This window comes from Coregonus clupeaformis, chromosome 21 (assembly GCF_020615455.1).
Source record: "Coregonus clupeaformis isolate EN_2021a chromosome 21, ASM2061545v1, whole genome shotgun sequence".
Classification (NCBI taxonomy): domain Eukaryota; kingdom Metazoa; phylum Chordata; class Actinopteri; order Salmoniformes; family Salmonidae; genus Coregonus; species Coregonus clupeaformis.
Genome location: NC_059212.1, coordinates 15,193,183 through 15,212,946, shown reverse-complemented (window position 1 = coordinate 15,212,946; position 19,764 = coordinate 15,193,183). Strand labels below are relative to the sequence as shown.

The following is a 19,764-nucleotide window of genomic DNA, read 5'->3' as shown; positions in this document are numbered from 1 at the left end:
GCAATGAATCCATACAACGTCTAGATACCCACATGGAAATTATTGTGGGCCTTACGATATGTAATCTGTCATTCATCAGGTCCAAAATAGTTTTGCATGTATATCTGTGTAGTATGTCCATGTTTTGTACAGTATGTGTAAGTCACTCTGTGTGATCTCTAGCAGTCTCTGTGAGAGATATACACTGAGTGTACAAAACATTAGGAACATCTTCCTAATATTGAGTTGCACCCCCTTTTCCCCTCAGAACAGACTCAATTCGTTGGGGAATGGACTCTACGAGGTGTCAAAACCATTCCCCAGTTGTGTCAAGTTGGCTGGATGTACTTTGGGTGGTGGACCATTCTTGATACACACTGGGAAACTGTTGAGAGTGAAAAACCCAGCAGTGTTGCAGTTCTTGACACACTCAAACCGGTGCGCCTTGCAACTACTATCATACCCCGTTCAAAAGGCACAAATATTTTTGTCTTGCCCATTCACCCTCTGAATGGCACAGGAACAGGTGTTCCTAATGTTTTGTACACTCAGTGTAAGCGTTTGTGTGAGTGTGTAGTATGTGTGTGACTCTGTGTGTTTGCCTGTAGGGGGTCTCTGGTTCTTCTTGGGGCCAGTGCAGTTTGTGTGTGTGTGTGTGTGGTGAATGGTTGTGGTTGTGTGTGTGTGTGTCTAGTTCTTCTTGGGACAGTGCAGGCCCAGTCTCCAGCAGTGGCAGATGGTGTTGAAGAGGCGACAGCGGCAGGAGGCGCAGGGGTCACAGCAGGGGGTGTGATGGGCACAGCTCTCCATCAGACGACCACACCGCCGGGCAGGAGCTGCAGGCTCAGGCTTGGGTTTCTGAAACATCACCCACAGGGAAAAATATGTTTGAACACCCCATATCAGTGATTGAGAAAATATAATATACATACTGAATCACAAGGCATTATTACTGGGGGACCTGTATTGTGAGAGCGGATGCTCTGGCTCTAGTGTAAAGAGCAGGGTTTGCTGGGAGTTGTTCAGTTTAGAGCTCGGTGCCAGGTGTTTCGCTCTTTCGTTTTATTTGTCCCCATGAGTGTAATATTGAAGTCACAGTGTCCATTGATCTATTCTTTAGTCTGCCTTACATTTGGTGGCAGCAGTGGGATTTGAAGCCACGCCTCCTGTGCCTCGCTCGCTGCTCATATGATTTTACCTATTATTTTATTTGTCCCCTGAAAGATGTTATCACACTGATTAAACCTTGAGTCTAAGTTGCAGTGTCGATGGATCCATATTTTTACTGTCAGCCTTACAATACTATACTATAATTTACGCAATTATAGCTACAGAAAAATCACTATTAGGATTTCTGCTATCACAATAGCCTCTCGTCTGACACTCATAAGGAAAAACTACTATAGATGACTGCGAAGCTAGTTAATGACTAAGGGAAGTCATTCATGTTTAAATCCAGACAATTATATTTAAGATTGATTAACTCCTTGACAGTTACATTTTAGCAGACACTTTTATTTAAAGAAACTTACAGTAGTGAGTGCATACATTTTCATACTGGTCCCCCGTGGGAATCAAACCCACAACCCTGGCGTTGCAAGCGCCATGCTCTACCAACTGAGCCACAGAGTTTGTCCTCACAACCTCTTTAACCATGATTTAGTACATTGTTCCTGCTATAGTTTTAAAAGGGTACAACTTACTGCAACGTAGTGTTGTCCCTGATGGGGCAAAATCTGTCTCCTGGCAAACAGTCTCCTGGGTTTCCCTTGGCTCCAAACTGTAGTTGGAAATATGAAACAAGGATGCATGATTAGAACAGGCTGGTCACTAGAAATAGACGGCGATTTCGGATGATTGAAAAGGTCCTGAGAATGTCTGTGCAAGTAGTGTGCACAAAACAAAAATTGCCTGGTGTTTTTTCCTCACACGTAAAAAAAAAATGGGCTGGTGTGCAGAAATGCCCGGCTGATTTCTGGTCCCTGTCCGACCCTGCATGAATCCATATTATGAAGTACATTTGTAATTCAGGTGAACTATCCCTTTAAGAACACAACCTTGACCTGGCGCAGTGGTCTAAGGCACTGCATCGCAGTGCTAGAGGCGTTACTACAGATCCGGGTTCAATCCTGGGCTGTGTCACAGCCGTCCGCGACCGGGAGACCCATGAGGCGGCTCACAATTGGCCCAGCATCGGGTTAGGGGAGGGTTTGGCCGGCTGGGATGTCCTTGTCCCATTGCACTCTTGTGGCGGGCCGGGCGCATGCACGCTGACTTCAGTCGCCAGCTGTACGGTGTTTCCTCCAACACATTGGTGCGACTGGCTTCCGGGTTAAGGGAGCAGTGTGTCAAGAAGCAGTGCGGCTTGGTGGTCATGTTTCGGAGGACGCATGCCTCTCGACCTTCGCCTCTCCCGAGTCCGTACAGGAGTTGCAGCGATGGGACAAGACTGTAACTACCAATTGGATATCACAAAAAAGAACACAACCTTTTACTCTAAACATCTTAATACCAAAATAGTGCCATCATAAAGAGCTCATCTGATGCAGTACTTATACAGAATCAGGTAGTGGAGGCTGGTTGAAAAAGTTTTACTTTGCAGTCCAACCTTGCGATGAATGGTAGTTGTTGTTTATGACTTCCAGAATGCTGTATGTAGACAACCACAATTTGTTATGCTTTGTGATACGAAACAGTACAGCACTATCATTCATCATTGCATCTTAATATTTCCTCCTATCATGAGCCAAAAAGCCCAAAGCACAGGGAGAACTAGATGGCCATCTGGACTTCGTAATGTTAATGACAAATTAATCAAATAATTGTGTGCACATATCTTGCCAAAGTAAACCAACCCTGATTCATAAACTCAATGGAGACTTTTTCCCCAGAAGTCTTCCAGAGCATCAACAGTTTTTAGAGACGTGATCTCTTTTACACAAACTCAGATGCAATAACTCATATGATGATGGCTTAAAGGCCCCCACCAGAGGGCAATGCGGACCCTATTTCGAAGTAATTCCTGTCCTATAGCAGAAATTGTCCTTTAGGTTCCACCTCAGAAGAATGACGCAGGCTGCTTATACATATTCACGAATTGGGGGTGGGAACGTTGTGGGCGATTTCCACCTGGACAGCTGTCAGTGTAGCTAGCTAGCATGCTAACCTTATCTAGCTAACTAATGTTATCTGTTGTTGCTACACCTTATTCAAAAGATTAGCCAGCTAGGCTATGGCTGGTTCTGGAGCTGGATTTCTCATAAGCATGTAGGGAAAACTTCGCCATAGATGGATAGGGGAAACCAGTATCTTTGACTTTGCCAACTATTGTTATCTTTAAAGTTTTGGCATCTTCCATAGAAATAGAAAGAATAATATGAAGCTCCGGTAATATGGATAGCATGGCTCTCACAGCTCGGGGAAGTGAAATTATAGGCTACAATGACTTTGCTCATGATGCAAGCCGCAAATTATATGTAACAACACCCTGAGCGCATGAGACACGAAACGAAACACCAATACTTGATGTAACAACAGCACAAAATAGATAAACAAGTTCACGGAATCTCCTTTTGCGGGGGCTTTTCATTACAGGATAGACATATGATTTCTAGCTGCACTAATCAAAGCAGTGGAGTGTGGTCAAAAGCATTCATCTTGGGGCAACGGGGGGAGCGGGGTTCCAAAATGCAATCATATCACACGCAATTGTACCATTTTTTAAATTCTCATATATATTATTTATTTTACAGCCTAGCGCAAAAATAAGTGAAATTTGACAAATTATCCAATGGATTATGATAATTTGCTGGTAAAAAAGTGGAGGTGCAAAAAAATGTAGGGGTACCCATGGTGCTACAAATCAGAGGTGTCCTGTGAGAGAAAGGCAGGTTGAGACTGTTAAGTAGAAGAGAGTAGTAGAGGAAGATGGGTCCAGCGTGAGGGATCCTAAGAGGATCCCTGTGAGTAGGCCAAGGTCAACAGAAAGTGATAGGAATAACATGCACTTCTGTAAGGTAGTATTTTGGCATTCATGGCCATGGTTGTCAACTGTACCGCAGGAATGGAATGGAAATCACATAGGATAGATGTTGTGGTGCAACTGCAGAGAACAATAGTGTCCCGTCGTCCCAGGCTGCTGGTCTGGTGCAGGATCAGATAGGGCCAAAGTAGTGGAATAGTGGTGAGGTTTTAATGGGTGTAGGGTTAGTTGGTAGGGCAATTCTTTCACAAAGTGTAATGAATTCAAACTCCAAAATAGTAGGCTGATACACAGACAATGCAGTAGGTGGCGGCATGCACCTATAACATTTGTTTGCAGATGACCATAATACCAAAGAAGAAGAAGACCTTTACAAGCCACATTGAACTTGAACGTTAAAAGCAATATTGTATTTTGTCCAGTCATTTAAGTTGTTTGTGGAGGTCACAAAGGACAATGGAAGCAATTTAGAAGTAGGCTATGTATGGGACAGGAATGGCAATCAGTTGATTTTCATTAGAGTTTTAGTAATAAAAGTAGGCTATACAAAGGTATTCCATTCAGACAGCATAGGCAGCAGCTCTATAGACATGAGATGATGACTTAGAATGAAATAATAAAGTCATCAAATAAAACAAATGTAATATACACAAAAACTGAAATATTTTATTAAAGTAAAGTAATGTGAATAAATGATAAGCAGTAGCCTAATGGGCAGTCACTACTATCACGGAACTTGTATTAATTGTTTTATTCTGTGTTGTTACAGCATTCAACCCACATAATGATATGGCAGCTCTGCTTCTAGCTCCTAAGCAACTTTGCAGTATTATTTCTTTTGTGTGTTTTTTTTTTTTTTTTTCGTTCTTTTTTATTTATTTATTGTATTTCTTTTTTTATGTGTGTTATTTCTTACATTATTAGCCCAGGAATTCTTTGGTGTTATTACATACAGCCGGAAATAACTTTTGGATATCAGAGTGGCTGTAACTCACCAGCATTACGACCAGGAATACGACTTTCCCGAATTGGATCCTTTGTTCGTACCCCCCAGGGCAACTGAACTTATTCCAGAGGCTGCTCCGAGAAGAGGTATTTGGAGTGGACTTCTAGTCCGACTCAGGAGGCGTGCACACCATCCACCGCTTCAGAATATATTACTCGCTAATGTTCAGTCTCTGGATAATAAAGTAGACGAGCTCAGGGTGAGGATCTCCTTCCAGAGAGACATCAGGGATTGTAACATACTCTGTTTCACGGAAACATGGCTCTCTCGGAATATACTTTCCCGTCCATACAGCCAGCTGGGTTCTCAGTACATCGCACAGACAGGAATAAAGAACTCTCTGGGAAGAAGAAAGGCGGGGGTGTATGTTTCATGATTAACTACTCATGGTGTGATTGTGATAACATCCAGAAACTCAAGTCCTTTTGTTCACCTGACCTAGAACACCTCACAATCAAATGCAGACCGTATTACCTCCCAAGAGAAGTCTCTTCGGTTATAGTCACAGCTGTGTATATTCCCCCTCAAGCCGATATCACGACGGCCTTCAAAGAACTACATTGGACTTTATGCAAACTAGAAACCACATATCCTGAGGCCGCATTTATTGTAGCTAGGGATTTTTAACTAAGCAAATTTGAGGAAACGCTACCGAAGTTCTACCAACACATTGACTGTAGTACTCGCTCTGGGAAAACATTGGACCACTGCTACTCAACTTTTCGAAATGCCTACAAGGCCCTCCCCCGCCCTCCCTTCGGCAAATCTGATCACGACTCCATTTTGTTCCTCCCTTCCTACAGGCAGAAACTCAAACAGGAAGCACCCGTGCTAAGGTCTATTCAACGCTGGTCTGACCAATCGGAATCCATGCTTCAAGATTGTTTTGATCACGCGGACTGGGATATGTTCCAGGTAGCCTCTGAGAATAACATCGGCGAACACACGGATACGGTGACTGAGTTCATCACGAAGTGTATAGGAGATGTTCCCACTGTGACTATTAAAACCTACCCAAAACAGAAACCGTGGATAGATGGCAGCATTCCCGCAAAACTGAAAGCGTGAACCACCGCATTTAACCATGGCAAGGTGACTGGGAATATGGCCGAATACAAACAGTGTAGTTGTTCCCTCCGTAAGGCAATCAAAACGGCAAAACAGCAGTACAGAGACAAAGTGGAGTCGCAATTCAACGGCTCAGAAACTAGACGTATGTGGCAGGGTCTACAGACAATCACGGACTACAAAGGGAAAACCAGCCACGTTGCGGACACCGACGTCTTGCTTCTGGACATGCTAAACACATTCTTCGCCCGCTTTGAGGATAACACAGTGCCACCGACGTGGCACGCTACCAATGACTATGGGCTCTCCTACTCCGTGGCCGACTTGAGTAAGACATTTAAGCGTGTTAACCCTCGCAAGGCTGCCGGCCCAGACGGCTTTCCTAGCCGCGTCCTCAGAGCATGCGCAGACCAGCTGGCTGTAGTGTTCACGGACATATTCAATCTCTCCCTCTCCCAGTCTGCTGTCCCCACTTGCATCAAGAGGTCCACTATTGTTCCTGTACCAAGAAAGCAAAGGTAACTGAACTACATTTACATTTACATTTTATCCAGAGCGACTTACAAATAGCCAGTGGGATAACCACTTTACAATTATTATTTTTTTTTTACTTTTTCTTGGGGGGGGGGTTTGGGGGGGGGATTTTTTTTACTTTATCCTATCCCAGGTATTCCTTAAAGAGGTGGGGTTTCAAATTTCTCCGGAAGGTGGTGAGTGACTCCGCTGTCCTGGCGTCGTGAGGGAGCTTGTTCCACCATTGGGGTGCCAGAGCAGCGAACAGTTTTGACTGGGCTGAGCGGGAACTATGCTTCCGCAGAGGTAGGGGAGCCAGCAGGCCAGAGGTGGATGAACGCAATGCCCTCGTTTGGGTGTAGGGACTGATCAGAGCCTGAAGGTACGGAGGTGCCGTTCCCCTCACAGCTCCGTAGGCAAGCACCATGGTCTTGTAGCAGATGCGACCTTCAACTGGAAGCCAGTGGAGTGTGCGGAGGAGCGGGGTGACATGAGAGAACTTGGGAAGGTTGAACACCAGACGGGCTGCGGCATTCTGGATGAGTTGTAGGGGTTTAATGGCACAGGCAGGGAGCCCAGCCAACAGCGAGTTGCAGTAATCCAGACGGGAGATGACAAGTGCCTGGATTAGGACCTGTGCCACTTCCTGTGTAAGGCAGGGTCGTACTCTCCGAATGTTGTAGAGCATGAACCTACAGGATCGGGTCACCGCCTTGATGTTAGCGGAGAACGACAGGGTGTTGTCCAGGGTCACGCCAAGGCTCTTCGCACTCTGGGAGGAGGACACAACGGAGTTGTCAACCGTGATGGCGAGATCATGGAACAGGCAGTCCTTCCCCGGGAGGAAGAGCAGCTCCGTCTTGCCAAGGTTCAGCTTGAGGTGGTGATCTGTCATCCATACTGATATGTCTGCCAGACATGCAGAGATGCGATTCGCCACCTGGTTATCAGAAGGGGGAAACTAAATGACTATCGCCCCGTAGCACTCACTTCTGTCATCATGAAGTGCTTTGAGAGGCAAGTTAAGAATCATATCACCTCTACCTTACCTGACACCCTTGACCCACTTCAATTTCTTACCGCCCCAATAGATCCACAGACGATGCAATCGCCATCACACTGCACACTACCCTATCCCATCTGGAAAAGAGGAATTCCTATATAAGAATGCTGTTCATTGACTATAGCTCAGCATTCAAAACCATAGTAATCTCCAAGCTCATCATTAAGCTCGGGGCCCTGGGTCTGAACCCCGCCATGTGCAACTGGGTCCTGGAATTCCTAATGGGCCGCCCCCAGGTGGTGAAGGTGGGAAACAACACCTCAACTTAGTTGATCCTCAACACAGGGGCCCCACAAGGGTGTGTACTCAGCCCCCTCCTGTACTCCCTGTTCACCCATGACCACGTGGCCACGCACGCCTCCAACTCAATCATCAAGTTTGCAGACGACACAACAGTAGTAGGCCTGATTACCAACAATGACTAGACAGCCTACAGGGAGGAGGTGAGGGCCCTGGGAGAGTGGTGCCAGGAAAATAACCTCTCACTCAATGTCGTGATCGTGGACTTCAGGAAACAGCAGAGGGAGCACGCCCATATCCACATCGACGGGACCGCAGTGGAGAAGGTGGAAAGCTTCAAGTTCCTCAGCATACACATCACTGACGATCTGAAATGGTCCAACCACACAGACATTGTGGTGAAGAAGGTGCAACAGTGCCTCTTCAACTTCAGGAGGCTGAAGAAATTTGTCTTAGCCCCTAAAATCCTCACAAACTTTTACAGATGCACAATTGAGAGCATCCTGTTGGGCTGTATCACCGCCTGGTACGGCAACTGCACCGCCCGCAACCGCAGGGCTCTCCAGAGGGTGGTGCGGTCTGCCCAACGCATCACCGGGGGCAAACTACCTGCCCTCCAGGACACCTACAGCACCCGATGTCACAGGAAGGCCAAAAAGATCATCAAGGACATCAACACCCGAGCCACGGCCTGTTCACCCCGCTATCATCCAGACGCAAAGCTGCATCAAAGCTGGAACTGAGAAACAGCTTCTATGTCAAGGCCATCAGACTGTTAATAGCCATCACTAGCCGGCTTCCAACCTGTTACACAACCTTGCACCTTAGAGGCTGCTGCCCTATATACACTGAGGGAAAAAAATATTTGATCCCCTGCTGATTTTGTATGTTTGCCCACTGACAAAGAAATGATCAGTCTATAATTTTAATGGTAGATTTATTTGAACAGTGAGAGACAGAATAACAACAAATAAATCCAGAAAAACGCATGTCAAAAATGTTATAAATTGATTTGCATTTTAATGAGGGAAATAAGTATTTGACCCCTCCGCAAAACATGACTTAGTACTTGGTGGCAAAACCTCACAGAGGTCAGACATTTCTTGTAGTTGGCCACCAGGTTTGCACACATCTCATGAGGGATTTTGTCCCGCTCCTCTTTGCAGATCTTCTCCAAGTCATTAAGGTTTCAAGGCTGACGTTTGGCAACTCAAACATTCAGCTCCCTCCACAGATTTTCTATGGGATTAAGGTCTGGAGACTGGCTAGGCCACTCCAGGACCTTAATGTGCTTCTTCTTGAGCCACTCCTTTGTTGCCTTGGCTGTGTGTTTTGGGTCATTGTCATGCTGGAATACCCATCCACGACCCATTTTCAATGCCCTGGCTGAGGGAAGGAGGTTCTCACCCAAGATTTGACGGTACATGGCGCCGTCCATCGTTCCTTTGATGCGGTGAAGTTGTCCTGTCCCCTTAGCAGAAAAACACCCCCAAAGCATAATGTTTCCACCTCCATGTTTGACGGTGGGGATGGTATTCTTGGGGTCATAGGCAGCATTCCTCCTCCTCCAAACACGGCGAGTTGAGTTGATGCCAAAGAGCTCCATTTTGGTCTCATCTGACCACAACACTTTCACCCAGTTCTTCTCTGAATCATTCAGATGTTCATTGGCAAACTTCAGACGGGCATGTATATGTGCTTTCTTGAGCAGGGGGGCCTTGCGGGTGCTACAGGATTTCAGTCCTTCACGGCGTAGTGTGTTACCAATTGTTTTCTTGGTGACTATTGTCCCAGCTGCCTTGAGATCATTGACAAGATCCTCCCGTGTAGTTCTGGGCTGATTCCTCACCATTCTCATGATCATTGCAACTCCACGAGGTGAGATCTTGCATGGAGCCCCAGGCCGAGGGAGATTGAGAGTTATTTTGTGTTTCTTCCATTTGCGAATAATCGCACCAACTGTTGTCACCTTCTCCCCAAGCTGTTTGGCAATGGTCTTGTAGCCCATTCCAGCCTTGTGTAGGTCTACAATCTTGTCCCTAACATCCTTGGAGAGCTCTTTGGTCTTGGCCATGGTGGAGAGTTTGGAATCTGATTGATTGCTTCTGTGGACAGGTGTCTTTTATACAGGTAACAATCTGAGATTAGGAGCAATCCCTTTAAGAGTGTGCTCCTAATCTCAGCTCGTCACCTGTATAAAAGACAAATGGGAGCCAGAAATCTTTCTGATTGAGAAGGGGTCAAATAGTTATTTCCCTCATTAAAATGCAATTCAATTTATAAAATGTTTGAAATGCGTTTTTCTGGATTTTGATGTTGTTATTCTGTCTCTCACTGTTCAAATAAACCTACCATTAAAATTATAGACTGATCATTTCTTTGTCAGTGGGCAAACGTATAAAATCAGCAGGGGATCAAATACTTTTTTCCCTCACTGTACATAGACTTGGAATCACTGGCCACTTTAATAATGGAACACTAGTCACTTTAATAATGTTTACATACTGCTTTACTTATCTCATATGTACAGTTGAAGTCGGACGTTTACATACACTTAAGAGTCATTAAAACTCGTTTTTCAACCACTCCACAAATTTCTTGTTAACAAACTATAGTTTTGGCAAGTCGGTTAGGACATCTACTTTGTGCATGACACAAGTAATTTTTCTAACAATTGTTTACAGACCGATTATTTCACTTATAATTCACTGTATCACAATTTCAATGGGTCAGATGTTTACATACACTAAGTTGACTGTGCCTTTAAACAGCTTGGAAAATGATGTCATGGCTTTAGAAGCTTCTGATATGGCATACTGATATGCTAATTGACATCATTTGAGTAAATTGAAGGTGTACCTGTGGATGTATTTCAAGGCCTACCTTCAAACTCAGTACCTCTTTGCTTGACATCATGGGAAAATCAAAAGAAATCAGCCTAGAAAAAAATGTGTAGACCTCCACAAGTCTGGTTCATCCTTGGGAGAAATTTCCAAACGCCTGAAGGTACCATGTTCATCTGTACAAACAATAGTACGCAAGTATAAACACCATGGGACCACGCAGCCATCATACCGCTCAGGAATGAGACGCGTTCTGTCTCCTAGAGATTAACGTACTTCGGTGCAAAAAGTGCAAATCAATCCCAGAACAACAGCAAAAGACCTTGTGAAGATGCTGGAGGAAACAGGTACAAAAGTATCTATATCCACAGTAAAACGAGTCCTATATCGACATAACCTGAAAGGCCGCTCAGCAAGGAAGAAGCCACTGCTCCAAAACCGCCATAAAAAGCCAGACTACGGTTTGCAACTGCACATGGGGACAAAGATCGTACTTTTTGGAGAATTGTCCTCTGGTCTGATGAAACAAAAATAGAACTGTTTGGCCATAATGACCACCGTAATGTTTGGAGGAAAAAGGGGGTTGATTGCAAGCCGAAGAACACCATCCCAACCGTGAAGCACGGGGGTGGCAGCATCATGCTGTGGTGGTGCTTTGCTGCAAGAGGGACTGGTGCACTTCACAAAATAGATGACCTCATGTGAAAGGAAAATTATGTGGATATATTGAAGCAACATCTCAAGACATCAGTCGCAAATGGGTCTTCCAAATGGACAATGACCCCAAGCATACTTCCAAAGTTGTGGCAAAATACCTTAATGACAACAAAGTCAAGGTATTGGAGTGGCCATCACAAAGCCCTGACCTCAATCCTATAGAAAATATGTGGGCAGAACTGAAAAAGTGTGTGCGAGCAAGGGGGCCTACAAACCTGACTCAGTTACACCAGCTCTGTCAGGAGGAATGGGCCAAAATTCACCCAACGTATTGTGGGAAGCTTGTGGAAGGCTACCCGAAACATTTGACCCAAGTTAAACAATTTTAAAGGCAATGCTACCAAATACTAATTGAGTGTATGTAAACTTCTGACCCACTGGGAATGTGATGAAAGAAATAAAAGCTGAAATAAATCATTCTCTCTACTATTATTCTGACATTTCACATTCTTAAAATAAAGTGGTGATCTAACTGACCTAAGACAGGGAATTTTTACTAGGATTAAATGTCAGGAATTGTGAAAAACTGAGTATTTGGCTAAGGTGTATGTAAACTTCCGACTTCAACTGTATATACTGTATTCTATTCTACTGTATTTTATTCAATGCCACTCCGGCATTGCTCGATCTAATATTTATATATTTCTTAATTCCATTATTTTACTTTTAAATTTGTGTGTATTGTTTTAAATTGTTATATACTACTGCACTGTTGGAGCTTGGAACACAAGCATTTCGCTACACCCGCAATAACATCTGCTAAATATGTGTATGTGACCAATAAAATTTGATTTGATTTGATAATGCATAGTGTATTTATTGTTTAAAAATTGAAAATGAAATTGAAAACCGTGATTACCTTTATAATTGTTTATTAATCGAACTGAAACCGAACCAACCTCAAAAAGCACGAATCGCTCAGCACTACTATTTAATCTCATTAACATTATTTTCACAATGTTTGCCATATACTTCCTTGAAACAAATGCTAAATTTACCACAAAAACCATAGCAATCTGTCAAGAATGGGAAATACAAATATATATATATACAGTACCAGTCAAAGGTTTGGACATACCTACTCATTGAAGGGTTTTTCTTCATTTTTTATTATTTTCTACATTGTATAATAATAATGAAGACATCCAAACTATGCAATAACACATATGGAATCATGTTGTAACCAAAAAAGCTTTAAATAATCAAAATATATTTTTTAAGCAAAGAGAAAAGACAGTCCATCATTACTTTAAGTCAATCCGGAAGATTTCAATAACTTTGAACGTTTCTTCAAGTGCAGTCGCAAAACCCATCAAGCGCTATGATGAAACTGGCACTCATGAGGACTGCCACAGGAAAGGAACACCTAGAGTCACCTCTGCTGCAGAGGATACGTTCATTAGAGTTACCAGCCTCAGAAATTGCAGCCCAAATAATTGCTTCACAGAGTTCAAGTAACAGACACATCTCAAGAGACTTGCTTGGCCCAAGAAACACGAGCAATGGACATTAGACCGGTGGAAATCTGTCCTTTGGTCTGATGAGTCCAAATTGGAGATTTTTGGTTCCAACCGCCGTGTCTTTGTGAGACGCGGAGTAGGTGAACGGATGATCTCCGCATGTGTGGAGGAGGAGGTGTGATTAGTGTACTTACTGTGATCAAGATGTGGTTGTCCCACTGGCTATCCTAAGTTGAATGCACCGATTTGTAAGTCGCTCTGGATAAGAGCGTCTGCTAAATGACTTAAATGTAAATGTAAATGGTGTGGGGGTGCTTTGCTGGTGACACCTCCAGGCTGTGTAAGGGCTATTTGACCAAGAAGGAGAGTGATGGAGTGCTGCATCAGATGACCTGGCCTCCACAATCACCCGACCTCAACCCAATTGAGATGGTTTGGGATGAGTTGGACCCCAGAGTGAAGGAAAAGCAGCCAACAAGTGCTCAGCATATGTGGGAACTCCTTCAAGAATGTTGGAAAAGTATTCCAGGTGACTACATCATGAAGCTGGTTGAGAGAATGCCAAGAGTGTGCAAAGCTGTCATCAAGGCAAAGGGTGGCTACTTTTAAGAATCTCAAATATAAAATATATTTTGATTTGTAAAACACTTGTTGGTTACTACATGATTCCATATGTGTTATTTCATAGTTTTGATGTCTTCACTATTATTCTAGTGGAAGGCTTTCCACTAGATGTTGGAACATTGCTGCGGGGACTTGCTTCCATTTAGCCACAAGCATTAGTGAGGTTGGGCACTGATGTTGGCCGATTAGGCCTGCCTCGCAGTTGGCGTTCCAATTAATCCCAAGGGTGTTCGATGTGGTTGAGGTCAGGACTCTGTGCAGGCCACTCAAGTTCTTCCACACCAATCTCAACAAACCATTTCTGTATGGACCTCACTTTGTGCACAGAGGCATTGTCATGCTGAAAAAAGAAAGGGCCTTCCCCAAACTGTTGCCACAAAGTTGGAAGCACAGAATCGTCTAGAATGTCATTGTATGCTGTAGCGTTAATATTTCCCTTCACTGGAACTAAGGAGCCTAGCCCGAACCATGAAAAACAGCCCCAGACCATTATTCCTCCTCCACCAAACTTTACACTTGACACTATGCATTCGGGCAGGTAGCGTTCTCCTGACATCAGCCAAACCCAGATTAGTCCGTCGGACTGCCAGATGGTGAAGCGTGATTCATCACTCCAGAGAACTGTTTCCACTGCTCCAGAGTCCAATGGCAGCGGGTTTACACCACTCCAGCCGATGCTTGGCATTGCGCATGGTGATCTTAGGCTTGTATGCGGCTGCTCGGCCATGGAAACCCATTTCATGAAGCTCTCAATGAACAGTTCTTGTGTTGACGTTGCTTCCAGACGCAGTTTGGAACTCGGTAGGGAGTGTTGCAACCGAGGACAGACGATTTTTACATGCTACGCGCTTCAGCACTCGGCGGTCCCGTTCTGTGAGTTAATAAATGCTAGATTCACCTTTGGCAGCGATTACAGCGTCTTTCTGGGTAAGTCTGAGAGCTTTGCACACCTGGATTGTACAATATTTGCCCATTATTCTTTTCAACATTCTTCAAGCTCTGTCAAATTGGTTGTGGCTAGACAATCTTTTTCAAGTGTTGCCATAGATTTTCAAGCAGATTCAAGTCAAAACTGTAACTCGGCCACTCAGGAACATTCACTGTCATCTTGGTAAGCAACTCCAGTGTAGATTTGGCCTTGTGTTTTAGGTTATTGTCCTGCTGAAAGGTGAATTAATCTCCCAGTGTCTGGTGGAAAGCAGACTGAACCAGGTTTTCCTCTAGGATTTTGCCTGTGCTTAGCTCCATTTTCTTTCTTTTTTTTATCAAACTCCCCAGTCCTTAACGATTACAAGCATACCCATAACATGATGCAGCCACCACTATGCTTGAAAATATGGAGAGTGGTACTCAGTATTGTTTTGTATTGGATTTGCCCCAAACATGACACTTTGTATTCAGGACAATAAGTTAATTGCTTTGCCAAATTCTTTGCAGTATTGCTTAAGTGCCTTGATGCATGCTTTGGAATATGTTTTATTCTGTACAGGCTTCCTTCTATTCACTCTGTCAATTAGGTTAGTATTGTGGAGTAACTGCAATGTTGTTGATCCATCCTCAGTTTTAACCTGTCACAGCCATTAAACTCTGTAACTGTTTTAAAGTCAACATTGGCCTCATGGTGAAATCCCTGAGCAGTTTCCTTCCTCTCCGGCAAGTGAGTTAGGAAGGAAGCATGTATTTTTGTAGTGAGTGGGTGTATTGATACATCATCCAAAGTGTAATTAATACGTTTACCATGCTCAAAGGGATATTCAATGTCTGCTTTTTTTTTACGATCTACCAATAGGTGCCCTTCTTTGCAAGGCATTGGAAAACCTCTCTGGTCTTTGTGGTTGAATTTGTGTTTGAATTTCACTGCTTGACTGAGGGACCTTACATATAATTGTATGTGTGGAGTACAGAGATGAGGTAGTCATTAAACAATTATGTTAAACAATATTATTGCACACAGAGTGAGTCCATGCAACTTATTATGTGACTTCTTAAGCACATTTTTACTCCTGAACTTATTTAGGCTTGCCATAACAAAAGGGGTTGAATACTTATTGACTCAAGACATTTCAGATGTCCATTTTTCATTAATTAGTAAAAATGTCTAAAAACATAATTCCAGATTTATGGGGTATTGTGTGCAGGTCAGTGAACAAAAATCCCAATTTAATAAATTTTAAATTCAGGCTGTAACACAATAAAATGTGGAAAAAGTCAAGGGGGGTGAATACTTTCCGAAGGCACTGTATATGGACATCTGGATAGATGAAAAGCTGTCTTTTAAAAAGCATATTGATGAGTTACTTAAGAATCTGAGAATAAAAATGGGCTTCTTCTATAGAAATACAGTCAGGGAAAAAAGTATTTGATCCCCTGCTGATTTTGTACGTTTGCCCACTGACAAAGACATGATCAGTCTATAATTGTAATGGTAGGTTTATTTGAACAGTGAGAGACAGAATAACAACAACAAAAATCCAGAAAAACGCATGTCAGAAATGTTATAAATTGATTTGCATTTTAATGAGGGAAATAAGTATTTGACCCCCTCTCAATCAGAAAGATTTCTGGCTCCCAGGTGTCTTTCATACAGGTAAGGAGCTGAGATTAGGAGCACACTCTTAAAGGAAGTGCTCCTAATCTCAGTTTGTTACCTGTATAAAAGACATCTGTCCACAGAAGCAATCAATCAATCAGATTCCAAACTCTCCACCATGGCAATTCAGAAGGCTGATTGAAGACCATGTTGTCCTTTCTGCTAGCATTTAGTATTTATATTGATCTGTGTATGTTCTGTAATTTAGGGCTCATCTGTAAAAGAGACCTTAGTCTCAGTATGACTCCCTGATAAAATAAAGGTTAAATCAAATAAATCAAATCAAAATATGCCATCATTTTACGTGCAAAGGGTGTGACTACTTGCTCGGAGTAGGCTCGCAAATCTAGGCACTCAAATCCATCTTTTCACTCAGCAACACGCGCACGCAACACAGCTTCATCAAAACAGAAAACAAAACCTTCACCTGAATCATTTTCATGTTGTTTATGCCCATCCCTCTTCAGCTCTTCAGCGAAAAATAACGGAAAAGACACCGAAAGCAGACAAATCCAGAGGAAATGTTTTCCCAACATCTCCACTCCTAATGCTTGGAATAAACTGTAAATCTGGGGGTAATAATAATAATATTATAGGCTCAGGCAGCTGCACTGTTCATGCAAGAGCACGCTATTACATTTATTTGACACGTTGGGATAGGCTACTTACAGGTAACTTTTTTATTTGTTTTACTTAAAATGTCTTAATATGCTGTCAATATCGTCGCTCAGAAGGTTCTCGCTCTTGTGGAGGGTTGTCGTAAAATGGGGGGGGGTTAAGTGTAGCCAAGTCTTCCACGCCCACAATGTATTTCAGACTTTGAAGTATACTGTTGACCTACCCAATTTGGGTTTCATTATGTTTTCCATCATTTAACCTCACAATAAGGCCTAGATTCAATCAGATCAAGCGTTAACCGTGGATAGCAGAGACCCGCATATTGGATGTTTTCGCGGTGTCAGAGGTGGAACTGCGTTGGAGCCGTTAAATCGGGGGCAGCTGCTTTTGCGATCATTGTTAAGAAGCAGGGCCGGCTCCATACATAAACAACATAAACTGGGTCCAAGCATAAGCGACATAATTTTTTCAGTCAGTCTCAATTTTCTGTTGAGAGTTACAATAGTAGAATACACAACCTGTAAATTCGAAATGTGGTTGTGCATCAGCAGATGTTCTATTGTTTTATCAGTCACTGACAGTCACTCAATTAGCCATGTCAGCTAACAATCTTTAGATCAGTAAATTAGTGTAGCCAGTTATCTAAACTTGTAGTAATCATGGCCGAATACCAACCGGGCACACAGGGCAGGTGTCCAGGAGCCCTGACCTCCAGGGGGCCCTCAATAATATGGAATAAGTAATGGAAAAATTTGTCAAATTGCAGGAAATTAGCTTTTAAACTGCTAAAATGTCTCTCCACACCATGGCAAAATGGGTAGAATTGCAGGAAATTAGCTTTAAAAACAAAAAATCTCTGCCCCATGGCAAAATGACTAGAATTACATGCATTTTGTAATGAAATGTTCTCTCCACCCCATGGCAAAATGTGTAGAACTGCAGAAGACTTGCGTTAAAACTGCAAAAAGGTATCTTTGCCCAATGGCAAAATAAGTAGAATTGCATGAAATGTGTTATAAAATTACAAAAAAAATATCTGCCCCATGACAACTTGCTTTAAAATGGCAACATTTTCTCTACGCCCCATGGCAAAATGTATAGAATTGCAGGAAATTAACTTTAGAACATACATTTGTCTCTCCAACATTAAGAGGGGGACCATTTAAAAAAATGGATCGCTTGGTGGGAGGCCCCCCCAACCAAATCTCGCTTAGGGCCCCCAAAAGGATGCCACAACCAGACCACTCCAGTTAGAAGTTCGGAATGAGAAAGTGTAGGCTATAGAAATAATTACGCTGAAATTGAAAAATCATTCAACTAAATAATGAGGATTTCTATCATCCTAATCGAGCCTGGTGTAGATTACATCTCACATTCCAGTGTTTGAACTTGTAAACAAGGCTGCATGGGATTTCTGTTAATGAGACTCCATGCAGCCAATGGCAATGTCCGCTTTAGGTATGGCCTAATGCCAGGAGCTGCTTGTGGATTTGACAGCTTTAACGCAGTTGGGCAATTCTACGAAAATGGTGGCTCTCGTCCTCTGCCTTAATCACCAGGAAAAACATTTAAACATGTCAGATAACGACACAAAATATATTTTTGTTTTAATTTAATTATTTGATTGTTAATAAAACATATGTAAGACAGTTCAATTGCAAACTATTTTATATATATATATATCGTAGAACACCATGAAAATGGCTTGTATGATCGGGTCAGGAGTCGTGGTTTAGTTATTTTGAGTTTAAAAAATATATTTTTCTCTTATTTTAAATGTCATAATACAATGGAAAGCATTATAGTTATTTAGTGCATTACTTAAAATACTAAAATATCAACTAAATATTATAATAATTTACAGGGAATAGCTGTCCCTCAATTTCATGTCACTGAATTACCCCATTATAAAAAACACCATAACAAATAAATGCAACATCCTTGCTAACGTTTTACTGGGTCAAAGGTTAATTGGAGGCAGGGCTGTTTTGAAAAGCACATGGTGAGTTTGCACTCTCTCTTCATATGTTAGCAATTTGATTATACATTTTTTAATTTCATGCAAAGCCTTAAGATGTGTCACTGGTATAACACAGTTTATTGTAAGGGGAAAATGACATTTGATTAAAATAATTGATCGAATCACATGATTAAGTGATCAATTTACAATATAAGAAGTGTGGTTTGAGCTACTTTGGCCGCCATTTTAGATATTCTATATTTTCTGCAGATTTGTGACTGCTGTTACAGTAACTGGTGTTACTGTTCCTGCTGGTTTTAATCACAGGAGGTTGGTGGCACCTTAATTGGAGAGAACGGGCTCCTGGTAATGACTGGAGCGGAATCAGTGGAATGGTATCAAATACGTCAAACACATGGTTTCCAGGTGTTTGATGCCATTCTATTAGCAACGTTCCGGCCATTATTATGAGCCGTTTTCCCCTCAGTAGCCTCCTGTGGTTTTAATAGAATAGTCTGAAGTTGTCTGGTCACTGGCATTACGTCACTGGTGTTATTATAGAAAAATGTGTTTTGTTTAAAGTAAATTATTACTAATCAAAACCATTTCTTAATATTATCATTAATTATTCCTTTCTGTCTTTGATTATGTATGCTAATGAAATTGTCAAATTACAAGCCTGAATTGTCATTAAAATATAGGTAACACCAGTAACAAAAAGGCAACACAAGCATTTTGTATTTTTTTTATGTAGTAAAAATATCAAAATACATTAAGCTGTCATTTACGTTGATTTAAATTGTTAAGGGGTTATTAATAACTGGCTTGGCAAAAAAAAAAGCGAAAATGTTCATAGTATGACCCATTTCCACCTCCTACACCGCCAAAACAACCACTATGCTGATGTCGGAAAAAACCGGATCTGATTGAAGTCAAACAGTAACAGCCTCTCCCTGATACTATCAAAGTGCTGCTGGAAGCAGTTCATTATTTTTTGTTGTAAAAGCTGATGGGATCCTGTAGCCTAATGTAGGATCAACTTGAGATCTACATCTTCATTGATGACGCGCTGTTGCGCTCAGCTGCACTGCGCTCCCCATA

The 19,764-nt window shown here is 42.5% G+C and overlaps 1 protein-coding gene across 1 annotated transcript; it reads right to left on the bottom strand.

Annotated features, from left to right (window-relative positions):
* Nucleotides 1-505: 505 nt before the first annotated feature.
* Nucleotides 506-16,819, bottom strand: LOC121534989 (agouti-signaling protein-like). The gene is made up of 3 exons (XM_041841638.1): nt 16,513-16,819; nt 1,683-1,759; nt 506-837 (listed from the first exon to the last, which is right to left on the bottom strand). The coding sequence occupies exons 1-3, from the start codon at nt 16,619-16,621 to the stop codon at nt 670-672; spliced, it is 354 nt and encodes a 117-aa protein (XP_041697572.1). The 5' UTR covers nt 16,622-16,819; the 3' UTR covers nt 506-669.
* Between the last annotated feature and the right edge of the window lie 2,945 nt (nt 16,820-19,764).

Coding starts and splice junctions, on each gene's coding strand:
- LOC121534989 (XM_041841638.1), bottom strand. CDS start 16,621: ATGTTGGGAAAACATTTCCTCTGGATTTGTCTGCTTTCGGTGTCTTTT. Junction 1,760..16,512: donor ACAACATGAAAATGATTCAG/GTGAAGGTTTTG, acceptor TTCCAACTACAG/TTTGGAGCCAAGGGAAACCC. Junction 838..1,682: donor AGGGACAACACTACGTTGCA/GTAAGTTGTACC, acceptor GTGATGTTTCAG/AAACCCAAGCCTGAGCCTGC.